Raw genomic sequence first — 18,531 nt, 5'->3', positions numbered from 1 at the left:
GAATCCATGTCGGAAGGGCAAAATTGATCTAGGAAGCAATTAATTTGGGGTGGGTGTGTGCGTGCGTGCTTTTCCAGTCTTCATTTAAAATTAAGAAAGAAATACAAACAAAGCTTCTTTAAACCTGCAACCAATTTGACCAAATTGCTGTCTTTACATTTATATAGTTTTCTAATACTCAGGCTACAAAATGAAGTAGAAGATCCTTATAACTAAATTAAATGAAGAACATAGAAGCAAACTTCTTTCCTTCATTAAAAAATTTGCAAGACAGTCAGTTTACTTGAAATTCAGTCAAAAAGATGAAAAGTCAAGGAACACTGAGGCTGATCTGATAGTCATACTCACATTCCTCTTTAAATCTTGCTTGCACTATTAGCGTTTTGAATTAAGTACCCACGTTTTGCCCATATATGATGCCGATATGCCTCCACTTTGGAATAATAAACAAAACGTCAAGCATTTTCACTCACATTAACAATCATCTGTGAAATTTAACTACTGTATTGTAAAAATCAACTAGCCTTTTATTTAACAGTGTTTTAGAAATGATCAATTCTAAATTAGAAAACGGTGTGATTGCTCAATGAATAACCTGGATAATTTAGCTCTGTATTTTAGTCTTTAATAAGAAGTGTTTCTTTTATTTAAAAAAAAATAGTACACTGAATGCTTTGATACACAGAGATTTGTACTTTTTGAAATCTTTTTTTATTGTGTAAATAATAAAGTGTCCCATCATTGTTCATGAAAAAAATGCTGACTTCTCCTGGTGAGACATGGTATCAAGAGGATCCATGATTCCTTCTAGGTCTAAGGCAGGGAATTGTACTTGTGTTTCAAACCATTTGGCTACGGTGAGAAGCTGCAGCTCATGAAAAGCCCGGCCAATAAATTGCAATCCAATAGGTAAGCCTTTTTTTGAGAGGGCTGAAGGAACATTTACAGCTGGCAACCCTGAAAGATAAACAAACATTTCTTTCTTTACATTGTCTGATAAGAAACATACAGTACAACAGAAAAACTAAAGCAAATGCATCTCTCTCTCTCTCTTGAAGGCAAATATTTAATTTGGTTTTGTAGCTTTTCAAGCTGTATTTAATTAAGATAAAAACACCCAACTTTCATTTCTTCTTAAAACATTTCTTTTATAAGCATTGATAATAACTACTTATGATTAGATAATATAATGATTTAACCCGATCTCTAGTGTCTTGGAATATATATGATTGATGCAAATTGTCCTTTACTGGGGCACGAGCAAGGTTTCATCATTCTGAAGTTCAAATAATCTTCCTAACTATTCATCATTACAGCCTCAGATTAGAGTTCCAAATATAGTGAATTTAATTTCTCACTCATTATCCACTAACTCCTGCTTGGATAAACTAATATGAAACATCACTTGAAAATGTTTGGGGTTTTTTATGTGGGTTTCATTCCAACAAATTATCCCCTTGCTAAATGGGTAAATTTGGCAACCACGTATTTATTTGCTCATACTTGCTAATTGAGAAAATTACATACAAATATGCTCAAAGACATAATTGATCGACCTTTGGCAGAGTACTGTGTAACTAAACTTCAGGAGTTGTTACAATTACATATACCTCCAAAACTCCTCATGGCATAAACCTCACTACATATTTCCTCCCTCTTATTTTGGATTATTGTTTTGTCTGATCAAGATCATCTGAAGAAAAAAATCAAATATAATTTTGCAAACTTTAAGTTGACCTAGTATAGGGATTTACGCAAACATGGTCAGAGTGTCAATTGGCAATACTTTGAATAGCTACAAGAGGAAGATTGCAATATCAAATAAGCCACGGTCAATCACATCTGAATGTCTATTAGAAGTCTTGGCACCTGCTCTTTGTTATATTTAATGTTTTAATGTATTTAATTTTTCAGTCTTAATAGATCTTTGTTCTTTTAACTTTTCACTGGGAGATGCCCAGAACTGACTAGAAGATTGGAGGGAAGCCTACAGGATATTTTAAATAAATAAATAAAAACAAATATTGTCTTGTCATTTACAGTGTCATGATGGGAAACTCTACAGTGAATAGGTTTTGTAAAGGACCAGATTTTCCTAAAGGTTGGAAGCTTTTAGAATTGAACAAAACAACGGCTGCCTGGTTTCAATTCACAAAACAAAGAGTGTCTACAATAAAAACTTTCATTTTTTTACCGGCCATGTTAGCAGCCTGAGTGAAGATATCATCCTGTGTGCTGCGAGTCCTGTTGTCTTCCTTGATGAATTCTTGATACAACATAGCCTGATTCAAGGTAGTTGGGGTGAGCAGTATATCCACACCAGAACGGAAGAGTTTTGCAAAATCCGTGGCTATGAGTCTTCTCACTTTCTGAGCTTTGATGAAATAATTCTCGTAATTCCTAAAGGGGAAAGGAGGAACTCCCGTAAGAAACCAAAAATGTATAGTGAGCATTATACTGGTGGACCCTAAAAACTTTCATACTGAACTTCCCTAAGCTAACTATTCTAACTATAGGGATAATGCCAGATCTTGTACTCTTGAACTTATCAGGCCATCTCTAAACTCCTGGCATCACCCATCTATGCCACTGAGCCTCATACATGAATGAACATGAACTTCAGTGCCAGCAATGATCACTATTGACTCTGCTTACTAGTGAAGTTGAAAGTTTTATTTATTTATTTTTAAAGTTCCTATCTTTAACCACTCATCTCTCTCAGAGTTTCAGTTTAGTAACATCTGGGGGCCTTCAAGTTCTTTATTAAAAGAATGGGTGAACTTTGGGTATTAGGAGCTATATGTGCCCCTAATTTAAAGATTCCCTATATTCCGCCATATAAGGCGACTGGGCATATAAGACGACCCCCTAATTTCAGGCACCTGCAAGCTGACTGAAGGCCTCCGCGCTGCCGGGCTTTCGTAGTTTGAGCTCAGCGCCTTCCTCCTCCAGACCGCCAGCCAGATCTTACTAAGGCATCCCAGCGCTCATCCATCCACATGCCCAGGCGAGGAGCGTTGAGGTTAACGATTGAAAGGCTGCCGTCTCCGCTGGTGGTGGCGCAGCTTTTTGCTTGGCGGCATTGCTTTTTCTTTTCTTATTTTTGGGGGGTATGGCTTTTCTTATACCCGGCATATAAAATGACCCCCGATTTTTGAAATAATTTTTTGAGGTTAAAAAGTCATCTTATACGCTGGAAAATATGGTATAAAATAATTATTGGAATATAAATTTTAACACAACTGGAAGTTTCCTTTTATTCAGTCATCTGAATGGGGCTGCAAGGCTAGGATTTAGCAAACAAGTCTGACTTTGCACATATTGGGAGTTCCCCTAGCAAATAAAATAGATTCTTGACCTATTGGACCTACTGGATTATACAGAATTTTAAGATACAGGTAGTCCTTGATTTACAACCCTTTGTTTAGTGACCGTTCAAAGTTACAATGGCAGTGACAAAAGTGATGTATCATTGTTTTTCTTACTTATGACCATTGCAGCATTGCTATGGTTACATAATCAAAATTTGGATGCTTGGCAATTCAGATGCCTGGCAACGGGCATGTATTTATGATGATTGCATCATCCTAGGGTTGCAGTTATAACCTTTTCGGCCAGCTTCCAACAATCAAAGTCAATGGAGGGTGCCAGATTCATTTAATTACATGATTCACTTAATAACTGCAGTGATTCATTTAACAACCGTGTAAAATGGGATAAATCTCACTTACCATCTGTCTTGTTGTGATTGTAAATTGCCTACGTAAGAAATTTTGCCACCTATTATTTCTAAAGCCAAATCAGTAATAATGATAAAACTGATTTGGCAAGATGAAAAAAATCTTGTACTCTTGTGTAGTTTATCCCTTAATTGAACAACAAATAAAATGTCGGTTTTGTAACTTTTGAGCCTTAAAATGGGTGAAACTTACTGTTTTAGCAAGAAGTAGTTCCCTGATAGAATTCTTCCCCTTACAACATCATTAAAACCTTCCCGGCGTGTGGCTGCAATCAAAGCTTCTGTGGACTGCTGGTCACTGCTGCGATGCCCTAAAAGGAGAGGCATTCAGCAGTTGACAAATACATCCCCAAAACATTCAAAGCTGATTAAACTACACAATCCCATTCAGCGTAAAAGGCTATCAAAGGCTGACTTCTTATTGTTGATAAACCCGTTACATTTCATTTATTCATCAGCCCAAAAGCTAAACATTTTATGTGGGTTTTAACAGCTGACACCTGATCTAGCACCTGATCTAGTTAGAAGGACTTGAGCTGAACCTTCTTCACTAAATACTTCTTGCACAAAATGGATGGTACAAAGAGACAGAAATCCTCCCCAAAGATGATTAAATGTGACCTTTTTATGTCTGTTTCTTTTTTCTGGTTCTTGCTGAAGAAGGAGAGAGAGAGAGAGGAGAAGAGAGAGCGCTAAAATTAAGTGTAGTTCCCATTGATACCTTACCTAGAATACTTTGGTTAATATATTGAAAGATTTACATGTCAACATTAAACCAAGATTTGAAATCAAGGCTTGTCTGGAACTTTGGTTCCTACTTTGCTTTTTCCACAAAGACAAAAAGATATGTGAAATAAATGAACAAGAAATAGGCTTCATCATACCTTAGTTTGTTCCATATGTAATAATCATATTACATTTTCTATATCCCTATTCAATAATGCAAGTTATGAAAACTTCTTAAATAATTCCACGCAGAACCACTGAACAGTAGAAAGGCACTTTACATATACTGGGGCTCCATATTTTATCATATTACAATAATTGTGGATTTGGTAAACATTAAGCGGACAAGGTCCTAGTCCTTTCCCTTCAATACTGCCATCTAATGGAGAAGCAAGGAAGCATGCCTTTTCCATGGTAGCCCCTGCCCATTGGAGCACTCTGCCCTCTGAGGTGCACAGCCTCTACCCTTCCCAGCCTTCCATAAGACCTGACTTTTCCCCCAAGCCCCAGGATAAGATTGGATAATTTCACATAGTATTTATTGTCATTGCACATCATGTATACAATGAAATTGGATTAGTACATCATTAATACAACATTAGAAGGTTGACTTGGAATCAGGTTTTTGTTGTTTTTAATGGTTTAATTAGTTTAATACATAGTTCAATACGGTTTTGTATGTTGTTTTAACTTGTGATTGGGAGCCACCCAGAGTTGATTATAATGTTTTAGATATATAGCAATATAACTTACGCTTATCTACTGCTTCATAGTGCTTTATAGCCCTCTCTAAGCGGTTTACAGAGTCAACACATTGCCCCCAACAATCTGGGTCCTCCTTTTACCGACCTGGGGAAGATGGAGGGGCTGTGTCAACCTTGAGCCAATGAGAATTGAACTGTCGAACTACAGCCGGCAATCAGCAGGATTTGCCTGCAGTATTGCATTCTAACCACTGCACCATCACATCTCATAAATAAATTTAGAATGAAGTATTTCCAAAATGAGCAAAGCACAAGGCATTAAGCAAACAATGGCTCTGTTACTTCAACTGTGCAATGCAGTGTTTTATACATTGAAATACGTATCTTGAATGCAAGCAATATTTCCTAGCTTAGTCATTCCTCACTTCAACCAAATGCTGGACACAAAAAATTAATGGTCAAGATGTTGAATTGACAATATCAGTGCTCAGAGAACTTAATAAGCACAAGGGAAAATGTTATCAAGCAGGAATGATCCAGAATTGCAGTGTTTCAGTAACACTGTATTTTTTAGTTGAGTACAGGATCACAATTGAGCTTAAGGGTGTATTTCTGTTGCAATCAGATCACTCCTCAAAGGACAAACCTCAGAAAATATTTCCTTCAAGATAAAAACATTCTTCCAAAAACATAATAGTTATTTTCACCATTCATCAAGCCTCAACTCAGATCAATGAGACTTTTCTTGTTATAAAAAGGCTTTGGCACAGACTTGGTCACCTATAATTAAACATTTATTTCATTACTGGTTCAGAGTTAGCTCACTCTTTATAAGTTGTTTGTTACTCTGGAACATATTAGTGGATCCACATTTATTTCATTATCCTCATTCTATATGATATGATTCATAGACAGGTGTACCTAGAAAGCTCAAATATTTATTTTCATCCAGGTTGATGAATTTTAAAATATTTGGCTTTGACTTTTAATCAAAATCTTCTACTCTAAAACTGTTTTTTTTCTCCAGAAGGCAACTGGGCGTTCTTGTTTCTCCTTCAAAATCTTCTACTGTTGCAGTTTTCTGCAGCTGAACCTTCTCAGGTTAGCAGGATCTAACTAGATTATCCACCCAGGTCTGAATATTTTCTATGTTTATTCCTAAATGAGATACTCTCTAAGAAAGGTTAATGTAGAGCTTTTCTTCTCTAATCCTATTGTATCCTGGTACTGGTTTTCTCTAATTCCTATTTCCAATTATGTTTTTCACTGCTAGGTGCCAAATTATCAACAAATCCACAATTAGAAATAGAATTATACCTGACTCACTCAAAACAAAAAGATTGCAGTACAACTTCCTGGAATGTCTCAGAATATTACTCATATTCATAAAATGTTAAATCCATTTTTTTCCTGTTGTTATCTCAACTTTTAATATAAGATTAAGGAAATATACCAGATATCAGATTCCTCCCAAAGGAAGACTAGAATTTAGGTTTCTGCACATAGTCTTTTAAGACCAAACTGGCTCTCTCACATACCACACTAAGCTATGATATAACTGACTTGTCTTTGCTTTACCTGGTTGTGTGTAACTGGTTATTTTTTATTTTTTTTTACAAATAACAGTGTTTACACATTGTTTAAATGCAGCTCTTGTCAGAGTGCTGTACCTGGAAAGCTTCCTTAGGATTAGGCAGATGAACAAGTAATTAGAAAAATGTTGCAAATGAAGGCTACCTAGAAGTAATATTTTATAGGGCCCCTTATTGCCAAATGAATTGTCAATCCAAGAACCAACATTCTTAATAATATATTTAGAATTTATTAGAATTTGTAGGCCGCCCTTTTCCCTGAGGGGACTCAGGGCGGCTCACACAAAAACTGGGAAGGGGGGGAATACAGACAGTAGGACAACATGTAATAAAATAGCAAACAACATACATTCATCATTCGGGAGGGGCAACTATCCTATCCCCAGGCCTGACGGGCGAGCCAGTTCTTCAAGGCTATGCGGAAGGCCTGGACGGTGGAGAGGGTACGAATCTCCACGGGGAGCTCGTTCCAAAGGGTCGGGGCTACTGCTGAGAAGGCCCTCCTCCTTGTAGTTGCCAGCCGACACTGGCTGGCCGATGGAATGCGGAGGAGGCCTAATCTATGGGATCTTATCGGTCGCAGGGATGTAATTGGCAGAAGGCGGTCTCTCAAGTATCCAGATCCACTGCCATGTAGGGCTTTATGGGTGATTAATAGCACCTTGAAGCGCATCCGGAGATCAACAGGTAGCCAGCGCAGCTCGCGGAGGATAGGTGTAATGCGGGTGAATCGGGGTGCACCCGCGATCACTCGCGCGGCTGCATTCTGCACTAGCTGAAGTCGCCGGATGCGATTATCTTTTGTTACCAAGATTTTTACTACATAGTGTTTGGTTGCAAATATGTGAATATTTAAGAGACAACTTAATATTCAGCAGTGAGAAGGCTTACCATACTCCAGACCATCAAATCGAGCCATATTAGAAGCTACCTCTGCTGCACATAACACATGATAACAGACAATGGAATAGGAGGTATGGGGCAGGCTCACTTCTATCACTTTAGCTCCAGCTCTCTCAAAGAGGTCAGCTGCCTTGGACCACACAGCTAGAGTCTCACTAGATAATCCTGCAGTGTGGTATTCCTGGGAGGGAGGGAGGGAGGGAGGGAGGGAGGGAGGGAGGGAGGGAGGGAGGGAGATAAAGCAGAATGTTATGCACAACCAGCAGCATTTCATAGGGTTCATCTGATCTGAAAATGTCTAATACACTCAAGTGAATTGTGGGATGCCAATGAAAGATCCTGTGTTTGAGAGTAAAATTTCTCTCTGGATTATATCTTATTTCTAATTCTGTACCAGGTAGTCCTCGACTTCCGACCACAATTGAGCCTAAAATTCCTGTTGTTAAATGAAACATTTGTTAAATGAGTTTTTGGCCTGCTTTATGACCTTTCTTGCCACAGTTGTTAAGTTAATCACTGCAGTGGACAAGTTAGTAACATGATTGTTAAGTAAATCTGACTTCCCCATTGACTTTGCTTGTCAGGACACTGCAACAGTCAAAAGTATGAACCAGTTACCAAACATCTAAATTTTGATCACATGATCATGTGGCTTTATACAAAAGTCATAAGTGTGAAAAACGGTCATTAAGTCACTTTTTTCAGTGCCTTTTTAACTTTGAACAGTCACTAAATGAACTGTTGTAAGTCGAGGACTACCTCGGTGGGCAAAGGATAATTGACGCGCAAAATATAGCCTCTCATTATCAAGACAACCCCTGCCTTCTCGAGGTGCCCACCGTTTTCCAACAGAAGGGGCTCTGTCGACTCTTGGGCCCGGCGAGCTCAAGTAGTACTCAGCCTAGAATCATGGATCCCGTTGATTCGGGATGCATGCGACTCTACAGTGAAGGGATTGGCGATGCCGTACCGACGCTAAAGACTTAAGTCAAAGAGGACTACCTCTATTAGGGATAGTTCTCTATACAGGGCAGCCAAGATGGCCCTGAGTCTGATATTATACTTAATTATCTCAGAGTTAACTTATTTTTGGGATAACATGGGCCCTTGTTCGGGGAACAAGAATGATATTAAGTAACATTAAGTAATAGTAGTCATATGGAATTTATAGCAATGCTAAGAATTTGTTCTAAGACATTTCATAAATCCCAAAATAGGCTTAAGAAGCTTTAGAAGAGCATACACCATCTAAACGGTGGCTTTACTCAGTTACTCATGCCCTGTTCGCCACTAGACCGCATTACTATAATGAGCTCTACATGGGGCTGTCCTTGAAGAATGCCATTTTTCCTCTTAGATGAGTGTCATGTTCAATGATAGTCGGCTCTCCCGCTATCTTGGATTTTTTCCCCCGGTTTATTTAATGATTTGTTCGTTTGTTGTTTTTATGTATTATATGCAGTCTAGAGTCACATTTGCATACATTTTTTAAACAAACACATGCTAATTAGAACCAGTAGAAATTTACAAAGCAAGGTTTAATATTAAGTTCTTCTGTTATGCAATTATCAAACCAAGCACCATCCTCTTTTTGTTTTTTTTTTGTAACAAATAACTCTGAAGAACATTAATCTGCAGAAATGCTAATAACAAACAGAGGCTACATGGAAGTAAGCTGCTATTTCAGCCCTGTTCTTTGTTAAATAAAGGATATGTTTTTAACATGTCCCAATACCATGTTTATTAATTCCACATGCTTTTCTTTCTGTAACAGTATAGTGAATTATTTTTAATAGCCTCCATCAATCTGGACATTCTCCAGATGTATGGATTCCAGTTCCTATAAATCTCGGGAATGGCCATGTGGCTGGGAATTATGGAGGTGAAATTCTCGATGTCTGAAGAGTACCCTTGGAAAAATTTGTATTTATATATATTTTTAAAAAAAATCAATTCTCAATTCATTTAAGTAATGAATGAAAAAAATGATAAATCATAGCCCTTGGTCTTATGTTCAGTATGTGAACTTCATTATCTACAAACATGAGTTTTGAATAAGAGATTTTGGTTTTGAAATTTAATTTTTTGTAAAGGAAAAAAAAGTTTTGAAAGAAAAATGCCACATATTTTCTTCACATTTTTACTCTGGCACTGGCATGCATCTCTTCAGAAGACAAAAATGTATTTGAAGTTATCACAATACAACCAAAGATTTCACAATCCTCTCTAAAACATGGAAAACATGTTTTTATTCTTGAAATAGGAGATGGTTGTATTACTCTTCATGCGTTGAGAACTACAACTTCTAGCATCTATCACCATTGCCAGGAAGCGCCTTATGCAGCTGGGAAGATTAGTTTACAAACGAAGGCAAATATATCTGTGTCCTAGGATAATGTTGCAGGATCCAATCTGGGTCAGTCACCAGGTGTGGCACATGTGTCTCCAGATTTTACTAAACTAATCTTGCAGGATCCAATTTGGGTTGGTCAGTGGGATCCAAGATTTAGTCTCCTGAGCTTTCGGACTCATGCTGGAGTCCATCTTTAGGGAATTTCTCTCTCAACCTTTGGTTCCGGTAACCAACCCAGATTGGATCCTGCAAGATTAGTTTAGTAATATCTGGAGTTACTGTTGTGGCCTGCCAGTGACGTGTGGAGCTGGCAGCAGAGTCGGACAGTGAGGAGGTTGGTGAGGAACAGGGGCCAGTCTTGAGGACTGAGGAAAGCTCAGATGAGGGCTCTGCGTTGGAGGCAGAGAGGGAGCTAGGCAGCAGCGAGGCAGAGGACCAGCTGGAGCCTGTTCCCAGTGTGTGCATGAGCAGAGCTGCCAGAAGACAAGAACAATTAAGAAAGCAGGGTCGACTTAAGAGTAAAGCCACACCTTGGAGGTGATTGGCCCCTCCCATAGGAAACAAAAGAGGAGCGAATGGGGAGTGGGCTTTTGCAGGAAACAATAAGTTCATTTAGTCGTGTCAAGAGAGAAAAATTCTGTTTGTAACTATAAGAGACTCTGTGCCAAGTTTTGCCTTGCCCTACAGTTGGAACTAGTTATTTAGCAGCTCGCCAAACGAAATAAGGTTTGTATTTGATAAACAACCCTCTTAAAGACTGGTTGCTAAGCCTTGTGGACTGTGAATGAAAGGAACTCACAGTGTAAATAAAAGGTTTTTGCTGGGACCAAGACTCTGCTTCTTGCTTGTTAAACTCATTAAACTAGGAATAAGGAACCTGTGTAAGGCATCTCCTATTAAGTTCCCACTATCTCTGACTATTCATCATCTTAATACTGGCCGAAGATATACTCCAGCAAGACTTGGAGAGGTACAGGGTTTCTGTCTTCCGTACTGGCTTTATTACTTGTATAGGTTGAAAACATGAATCAAAGACAGAATGGTATGCTCACGTTTCATTTAATATAAATTAATATTTAGTGTTCACTAACTTAATGATCACTAATTTCTTAATTAATGCAATTTAGTATTACATTTAATGTAACCTAATGCTCACTAATCATGCACCCATTTACCTTAGGAACCCCAATGCAAAGATTCTTCATATCTATCAAGTTAGGTAGCTGAAATGGACAAAAGGGATCTTGCACTGTGGTTGAATCTTTCGGGTCATGCCCGCCAAGAACACCTGAAAGAAATGGAATGGCACATGAGATAACAGGAAAAAGGGAACTGCTAAACTACACTGTGAGTTCACTTGGGAGAAATGCCTAAGGAAACATATCATTGTTGTACCTAATACAGCCGCTGCATCATCAACACATCTGGTTAAAATGCCTGGGACATCCATTGAGTTCACAAGTGGGATGAGACCATAGCGGGAAATTAGGCCATAGCTGGCCTTTAGACCAACAACTCCACAGAGGGAGGCTGGATTTCTTGTGGAACCTCCTGTGTCAGATCCCAGAGCCCTGGAATTGAATTTAAAAAAAGCATGACAATCAGAAACAAATACAAAACGTTATCTCCTTTTATATCTGCTACCTGAAAGCCATTTTTGAATGAATGAATGGATGAATGAATACACATATAATTCCATTTCCTTCCAGTTAACTCCCAAGGACTTCATGGAGTTTTCTCAACAACAGTACGCACACAGGTACTTTATCATTACCTTTTTATGGTATTTTTTATTTTTATTTTCACCCTATCCTGCTGCTCTGAAATTTATTGATGGCCTCCTATCCACGAATTAAGTATGTCTGACCTGACAAGATTGACCAGATATTGTCATCTGCTGAGGCAGAAACAGACAAGCTAAACTTAAAATGTGTGAAACCAATCAGTATTTTTTAGATTTTGTACTGGACCATTCATCTTTCAGCTCTCAGGAGAGGCAACTTTGCATTCCAATGTGTCTTTAATCCCATTATAACTTGGAAAGAACTTGAAATGGTACTTAGCCATGCTACAGGTAGTCCTCGACTTATGACTACAATCGAACCTAATATTTCTGTTACTGAAATATTTGTTAAGTGAGTTTGCCCCATTTTATGACCTTTCTTGCTACAGTTGTTAAGTGAGTCACTGTTGCTATTAAATTAGTCAAACTGTTGCTAACTAAATCTGGCTTCCCCATTGACTTTGCTTGTCAGAAGGTCTCAAATGTGGATTATGTGACCCCGGGATACTGAAAGCATCATAAATACCGGTATGAGCCAATTACCAAGCATTTGAATTTTGATCACTATGACCACAGGGATGCTATAACGATTGTACTTGTCATAAGTCTCTTTTTTCATTGCCATTGGAACTTTGAATGGTCACTAAACAAACTGTTGTAAGCTGAGGACCACCTGCATTACGATGTTCTAAATTCAACATTGTGAGATACTCTTACGCAAAGCATGTGAAAGATGATACCGCGGCAGCACTGCCACCAGAGCTTCCTCCAGTTATCAGCCAGCTGGTATCTTTGTGATGAGCAGGGGGGCTTGGTGCACATTTTTCTCTGTACTGCCTTGAATAACTCCAGGGGTTCCGCACTGGCCCAAAAGCCCCATCTGTACTTCCAGACCTAGGATGAGCAAGTCGAAAAGGAAATTTTAAGAATTGAGAATTATTAAGTGGGCTATTTTTTTGCCTTTCAAGAATCTAATTCAACTTACCCCATGGCAAATTCGTCTAGATTTGTTTTTCCAAGAAGTACAGCTCCTTGATCCAGCAATTTCTGAACTACTGTTGCATTGTAGGGGGGGATATAACCTGAAAAAAAATGTAAATACAGGATTGGCTAGGGACTCTATCTTGTAATAATTGAAAGTGTGTTTTACCATTGCAACAATGTTTTATTCATCTATCTTACTGATTTTTGAGTCTTCAGTCAAAAAAGGTGGTGCATAATAGAAATAGCACTTAGACATATATACTGCTTCACATTGCTTTTACAGACCTCTCTAAGCAATTTACAGAATCAGCATGTCTCCCCCCCCCCCCGGTCCAACAATCTGGGTCTTCACATCACCGACATGGAAGGATGGAAGGCTGAGTCAACCTCGAGCCCCATCAAGATGGAAGGAATCACATTCCTGGCCATGTGAGCCAGAATTAGCCTGCAGTACTACATTCTAACCACTGCACCAATCCAATTCTCTATTATGATATACTGTCGCGAGAGAAGTTAAAACTATAAAATTAGTGCTGCACTTTGGACTACATCTACATCACTGAGCAAATTTCTGCTTTTTACAATGTAGCCTTTCTCTCCTCTTCCTGCAAAATACAGATGGGTAAGACTGCAAAAAAGGATCCAGTTCTACTAGTGAAGCTACTCCATAGAAAAATAACACTTAATTCATAACACATAACACAGATTTCAATTAAAATTGACAAGTTATATTGTTACAACGACATAACTACGCACATAAGAAAAATTGCCTGGAACAAAAAGTATAATATAAAAAGTGCCACTTTGCGATGAGATGGGCAACAAATTTATTAAATTAAAAAATGCAGATATCAATGTGCAGAAATCAATCATTCCAAGCAGGCTCCACAAATAAAAACCACAGCATGTGGTTTGCAAAACTTCAATGTCAATCTGTTACTTGAGACAGGGATAGAAAAAAATTGTTTCTGAAGCATAGAGAAATGCTGCCACTGAACATGGTTAAAATTTGGTTAGATGAACCCATGATCTGTCTCAATGATAGGCAATTATCTATGGTTCCATCTTTCTACATAAATTTTTTTTAAAAAAAATCCTGTTGTTATTTTGCCCATAGCATCAGGAAATCAGCAATTTGAATTAGCTGGTACTGGGAACGAATTCCTTGATTTCCTGCTATTAATGACAGAACTCAATTTCCTGCTCACTTACTGACCACACAGATCAGTTGAAGACTAAAAAAAATTAGTCTGGAATGCTTGAAAATCATAGGGGGATGCATTTTATGGCCAAGTAACAACTGTATTTTCTTATTAGCTATATTAGACTTTCTCCCTACCTTTTTCCATTACTTTTTCATTCAAAAATGTGTAGGGAAATATTATTTTGAATTTGATGAACTTATGACAAAACTCTGGCACTGCTATCAAAATGATTGAAGGCCTCACAATTAAAGCTCCTAGATTAATGTGAGACCATTAAGACACTAAGAATCAGAACTCTAAAGTTTGGATTTTAAAAAAAATCTACTTTACCTTTTAACATCTTGGATGCACATGTTGTTTCAATGCCAGCAGTGCTGAAGTTGTCTTTCACAGCAACAGGAACACCATCTAAATCACCCAATGGCTGACCTTCATTATGAAGAATAGAAGGATAATTAAATCAGTGTTTTGTCAGTTATTTGGGAGTATTTTGCTAGTAATAATAAGGATTTTAAAAATACAATATGACTCCACAAAACAACATAGGTAGACCTCAACTTACAACTGTAACTAAGCTCAGAAATATGGTTGTAAGTCATGGCAATCATTAAGCAGATTACCTCATGACTGTGTCTGACTTTAACAACCCTTTATGCAGAAGTCATTAGAAGAACACAGTGGTTGTTAAGCAAACCCACTGAACCCTATGGATGTTTGAAATTGTAAGCTAACGCTAGTTTACAGCCAAAAAAGTTAAAATTGTGATCATGTGACTGCAGGATGCTGCAAATAGCTGTAAATGGGGATTGGTTGCAAAGTGTCAAAATAGGATCATGGCATGGTGTGTGTGTATGTGTGTGTGTATGCTGCCAGTGGAACTTTTAAACTGGGTTGTAAATAGTCTTGGAGAGATCCACTGCAACTTTGAATGGTCACTAAGTGATTGGTTTTAACTCAGGGATAACCTGTATGCACAATATGTTGACTAAGCCATAATGGCTTGATTCATACAACACAAGAAGCTATATTATTGGGTTTGTATGTCATGCTTAATACAAACAAGACATATTATGGCTTTTTTTGTGAACTACAACTCTAGGTAAAGGGAAGTAAGTTTAGATTATTTTGGAAGTCCATATTGATACATAGGTTCAATAATAAATTCTCTCTCTGATAGGAATGTGTATGAAAACACAACACGTAATCTAAAAACTACCTGCTATCAAAAAATAAGTTCTTCCTGTGAAGCATGATAACATCTAAACCAGCACATATATGTGGGCCATGTACAACCTCTGAGAAACCCAGAGAAAAATAAAGTTACTTTAAACAGAGAACCTCCATAGACAATTACTTTAAACAAAGAGAAGTGAGATTTTTCTGTTGCATAAATAAAATAACTTAGTAGTATATTTCTTATGATAATTATTAATTATTTCTCTTGAGGAAAAATATTAGGTACAGAGGCTAACCATTTTAGGAGAGAGCAACTGTTTGGTAGTAGCATCTTACCTTGCCTGTATCTCTCCTCTGATGCTTGAGCTTGTTTTAATGCTGTGTCTTCAATTACTGTTATGTAAGCATTAAGAAATTTGGTAGCTTTTATTAATGAGAGACATTTCTGACAAAGTTCGGTTGAACTGACATGGCCTTTCTTCAATGCTGCAGAAATCTGAAATGACAATGAAAAAAAGGAAGAAGTATAATAATTTGAACAGAAAAAGTACACTGTAATTATACAGTGAAAAGAGCCTATATAACTTGTGATGATTAAAATACATTAAATAATGCAAAAGGGAAAGAAAGGAAGAATGTAAAGAAAAAAGAGGAACACCCATATAATATCCATTTAGTAGAGAATTAGTTCAATTCTAGGTAACAAATTTGTATCATGAATCAATTCCATAGTACCAGGAGGATAAATGTCTATGTAAGATTATTCTTTTTCACTGAGCCCCAAGGTCAGTAGAACCAAAACTCTTCATAAAATATATGTTATCTTTAACCACAACATTTCTTTCTATATTTGTATTAACATGTGCTATATTTGAAACCAAGACAAATGATAAGAGGAGATAACATGAGTTAAAGAACTATGACATTTCTTACAATGCGAGTTGAAAAATGAGGTTCAACCCTTTTTAAGTATTTATTTGGGAGTTCTAGAGACACTAAATATTTGCTGATGAATTAATTTCTACCAGTTCCCTACAGGTAAATCAGACAAAAAATACAACCAGATGAGCTAATTCTACTTCATTAATTATATTACCACATTAACAAAACTTGCAAATTTGAAAGCACAAATCTCCTACTGAACATTATCAATTGCCTGATCCATTAAGGTCTTTCTCTGACCATTTACACAACTAAGATATCCACCCCTTGTCTGATAATTTTTTAGGCAGCATCTCTTCCCTTGGTCCCTCAAGGTCATTCTCACATACTCTTAGTTTCAACCTTAAATCACTACGTGTGTGTGTAAAGGTTCCCAACTAATTATTCCCAACTCTAGGGAGCGGTGCTCATCTCCGTTTCAAAGCCAAAGAGCCAATGCTGTCCAAAGATGTCTCCGTGGTCATGTGGCCGGCATGGCTAAACACAAAAGGTGCATGGAACTCTGTTACCTTCCCACCAAAGGTGATTCCTATTTTTCTACTTGCATTTTTACATGCTTTAGCAATAGCAATAGCAATAGCAGTTAGACTTATATGCCGCTTCATAGGGCCTATCTAAGCGGTTTACAGAGTCAGCATATTGCCCCCAACAACAATCCGGGTCCTCATTTTACCCACCTCGGAAGGATGGAAGGCTGAGTCAACCCTGAGCTGGTGAGATTTGAACAGCCGAACTGCAGAACTGCAGTCAGCTGAAGTAGCCTGCAGTGCTGCATTTAACCACTGCGCCACCTCGGCTCTGCTAGGTTGGCAAAAGCTGGAACAAGTAATGGGAATTCACTCTGTTACATGGCGCTAGGGATTTGAACTGCCGAACTGCCAACTTTTCTGATCGACAAGCTCAGCGTCTTAGCCAGAGCCACCACATCCCGTATGTATGTATGTATGTATATATAGATGTGTGTGTGTGTGTGTGTGTTTGCCAAGGCAATAAAAAAAGAGGTCCACAAATAAATGCATTTCAGAATATTAATGTAATGATAAGCTTCCTATGCTTTTTTGTGTAAAAATGAATGAATTTTTGATATATTCTGCAAAAGAAGGCTTTCCTTACAGATAGGCTCTGTTAGGTATTCAAACGCCACCTGGATTGTTCTAGATTAGATTTTTAAATTTTGTACTGCTTTTGGGGAATCAATTCCCCACTGCTATCTTAGACTATGCTCTATTTTTAACTACAAATACTAACTAATACATCTTCTCAATAAACCATATCATCACCACAACATGGTAGTATCAGGTAGCCAAATACGGTATAGAATCCCTTGCAGCCTCTCAGTGTTGTACATACATAGCTGCCTATTTGCAAACATGAATATTATATTATCATCACATTGAAAAAAGCATAATATACCTACAAATGAAATGTAAATTTATATTGTTAGTCTACGTATAATATGCCGTAGGCTAAACAAATAACCTACAAATAGCATAATCCTGTGCGTGGAGGGCCTCAATATGCTTACTGGGGGTTACTCTTATATAAACTGTACGGGTTATATTCTTATGTAAATATAAATAGATGGTTTATTTTGTATGGATTTAGTGAGAAATTAAGATATTTATATCATGTTGCTGATAATTATCAACACATTGTATCATGTAGATAATAGTTATCATAAGTAACTATTTGAGTCCGTCTCTCTCTCTCTCTCTCTCTCTCTCTCTCTGTGTGTGTGTGTGTGTGTGTGTGTGTGTGTGTATGTGTACTACTGATATCTATGGTTTCTTTTTGCACTGCCAAGATTGCAGGCTGCCCTGCAAAAATCCGAACGAACTACTATCTGAACTTTCCATATCCTTTTGTTGTCATCTACTATCATCTGGATTTCTACCACCCACATTCGTTATCTTACCCTTACTACAACAGCAATCTTAAAAAATAATAATCCTAGAAATGCACTTACCCACCACGCAATATTGAAAGTCTTGAATTACCTGCTTTTCTATCCTTTGTATGCCAAGCATACTTGGAACATCAAGCGTCTCCCCCAAATGATTGCACCAGTGAGACTAAAACCAAATTCGTTGTATACATGATGTAAAACGACCATAAAGGCTACACTATACTATTTAAATGCAGGAGGAGAACCCAGGTCTAGAGAAGGAAATAACTCCCAGAACAGCCAAAAACAACAACGACGCACCTCTCGGAGCGAGGCGCGCAGCATTTTGCCCGGCATCCCGAGATAGAAGATTCCGAGGGACCCGCAAACCTTCCTCGCTATACGAACTTCAGTTATTGGTACTCCGGGAAGGCACCTATGGGGGCATCCATGTTGGTAAGCATTTGTAACATTGAGATCGCTGATTGGCTCAGTGCTCACAGCATCAAAGCATGCTGGGTTTGTATTGGTCCAGGCGG

At 37.9% G+C, this 18,531-nt stretch overlaps 1 protein-coding gene across 1 annotated transcript; it reads right to left on the bottom strand.

Moving 5' to 3' along the window:
* Window positions 1-641: 641 nt before the first annotated feature.
* QRSL1 (glutaminyl-tRNA amidotransferase subunit QRSL1) lies at window positions 642-18,461 on the bottom strand. Its single transcript, XM_032215789.1, has 11 exons — window positions 18,314-18,461; window positions 15,502-15,661; window positions 14,320-14,418; window positions 12,786-12,882; window positions 12,518-12,694; window positions 11,413-11,588; window positions 11,193-11,305; window positions 7,653-7,845; window positions 3,933-4,050; window positions 2,195-2,400; window positions 642-957 (listed from the first exon to the last, which is right to left on the bottom strand). Exons 1-11 carry the CDS (start codon window positions 18,347-18,349, stop codon window positions 746-748), a joined length of 1,587 nt encoding a protein of 528 aa, XP_032071680.1. The 5' UTR covers window positions 18,350-18,461; the 3' UTR covers window positions 642-745.
* Between the last annotated feature and the right edge of the window lie 70 nt (window positions 18,462-18,531).

This window comes from Thamnophis elegans, chromosome 4, assembly GCF_009769535.1.
Source record: "Thamnophis elegans isolate rThaEle1 chromosome 4, rThaEle1.pri, whole genome shotgun sequence".
Lineage (NCBI taxonomy): Eukaryota > Metazoa > Chordata > Lepidosauria > Squamata > Colubridae > Thamnophis > Thamnophis elegans.
Note: the sequence above shows the minus strand (reverse complement) of the source record. Positions and strands in the feature narration are given on the sequence as shown.

Coding starts and splice junctions, on each gene's coding strand:
- QRSL1 (XM_032215789.1), bottom strand. CDS start 18,349: ATGCCGGGCAAAATGCTGCGCGCCTCGCTCCGAGAG. Junction 12,695..12,785: donor CTAGACGAATTTGCCATGGG/GTAAGTTGAATT, acceptor TGCTCATCCTAG/GTCTGGAAGTACAGATGGGG. Junction 7,846..11,192: donor TTTGCATTGGGGTTCCTAAG/GTAAATGGGTGC, acceptor CCTCCCTCCCAG/GAATACCACACTGCAGGATT.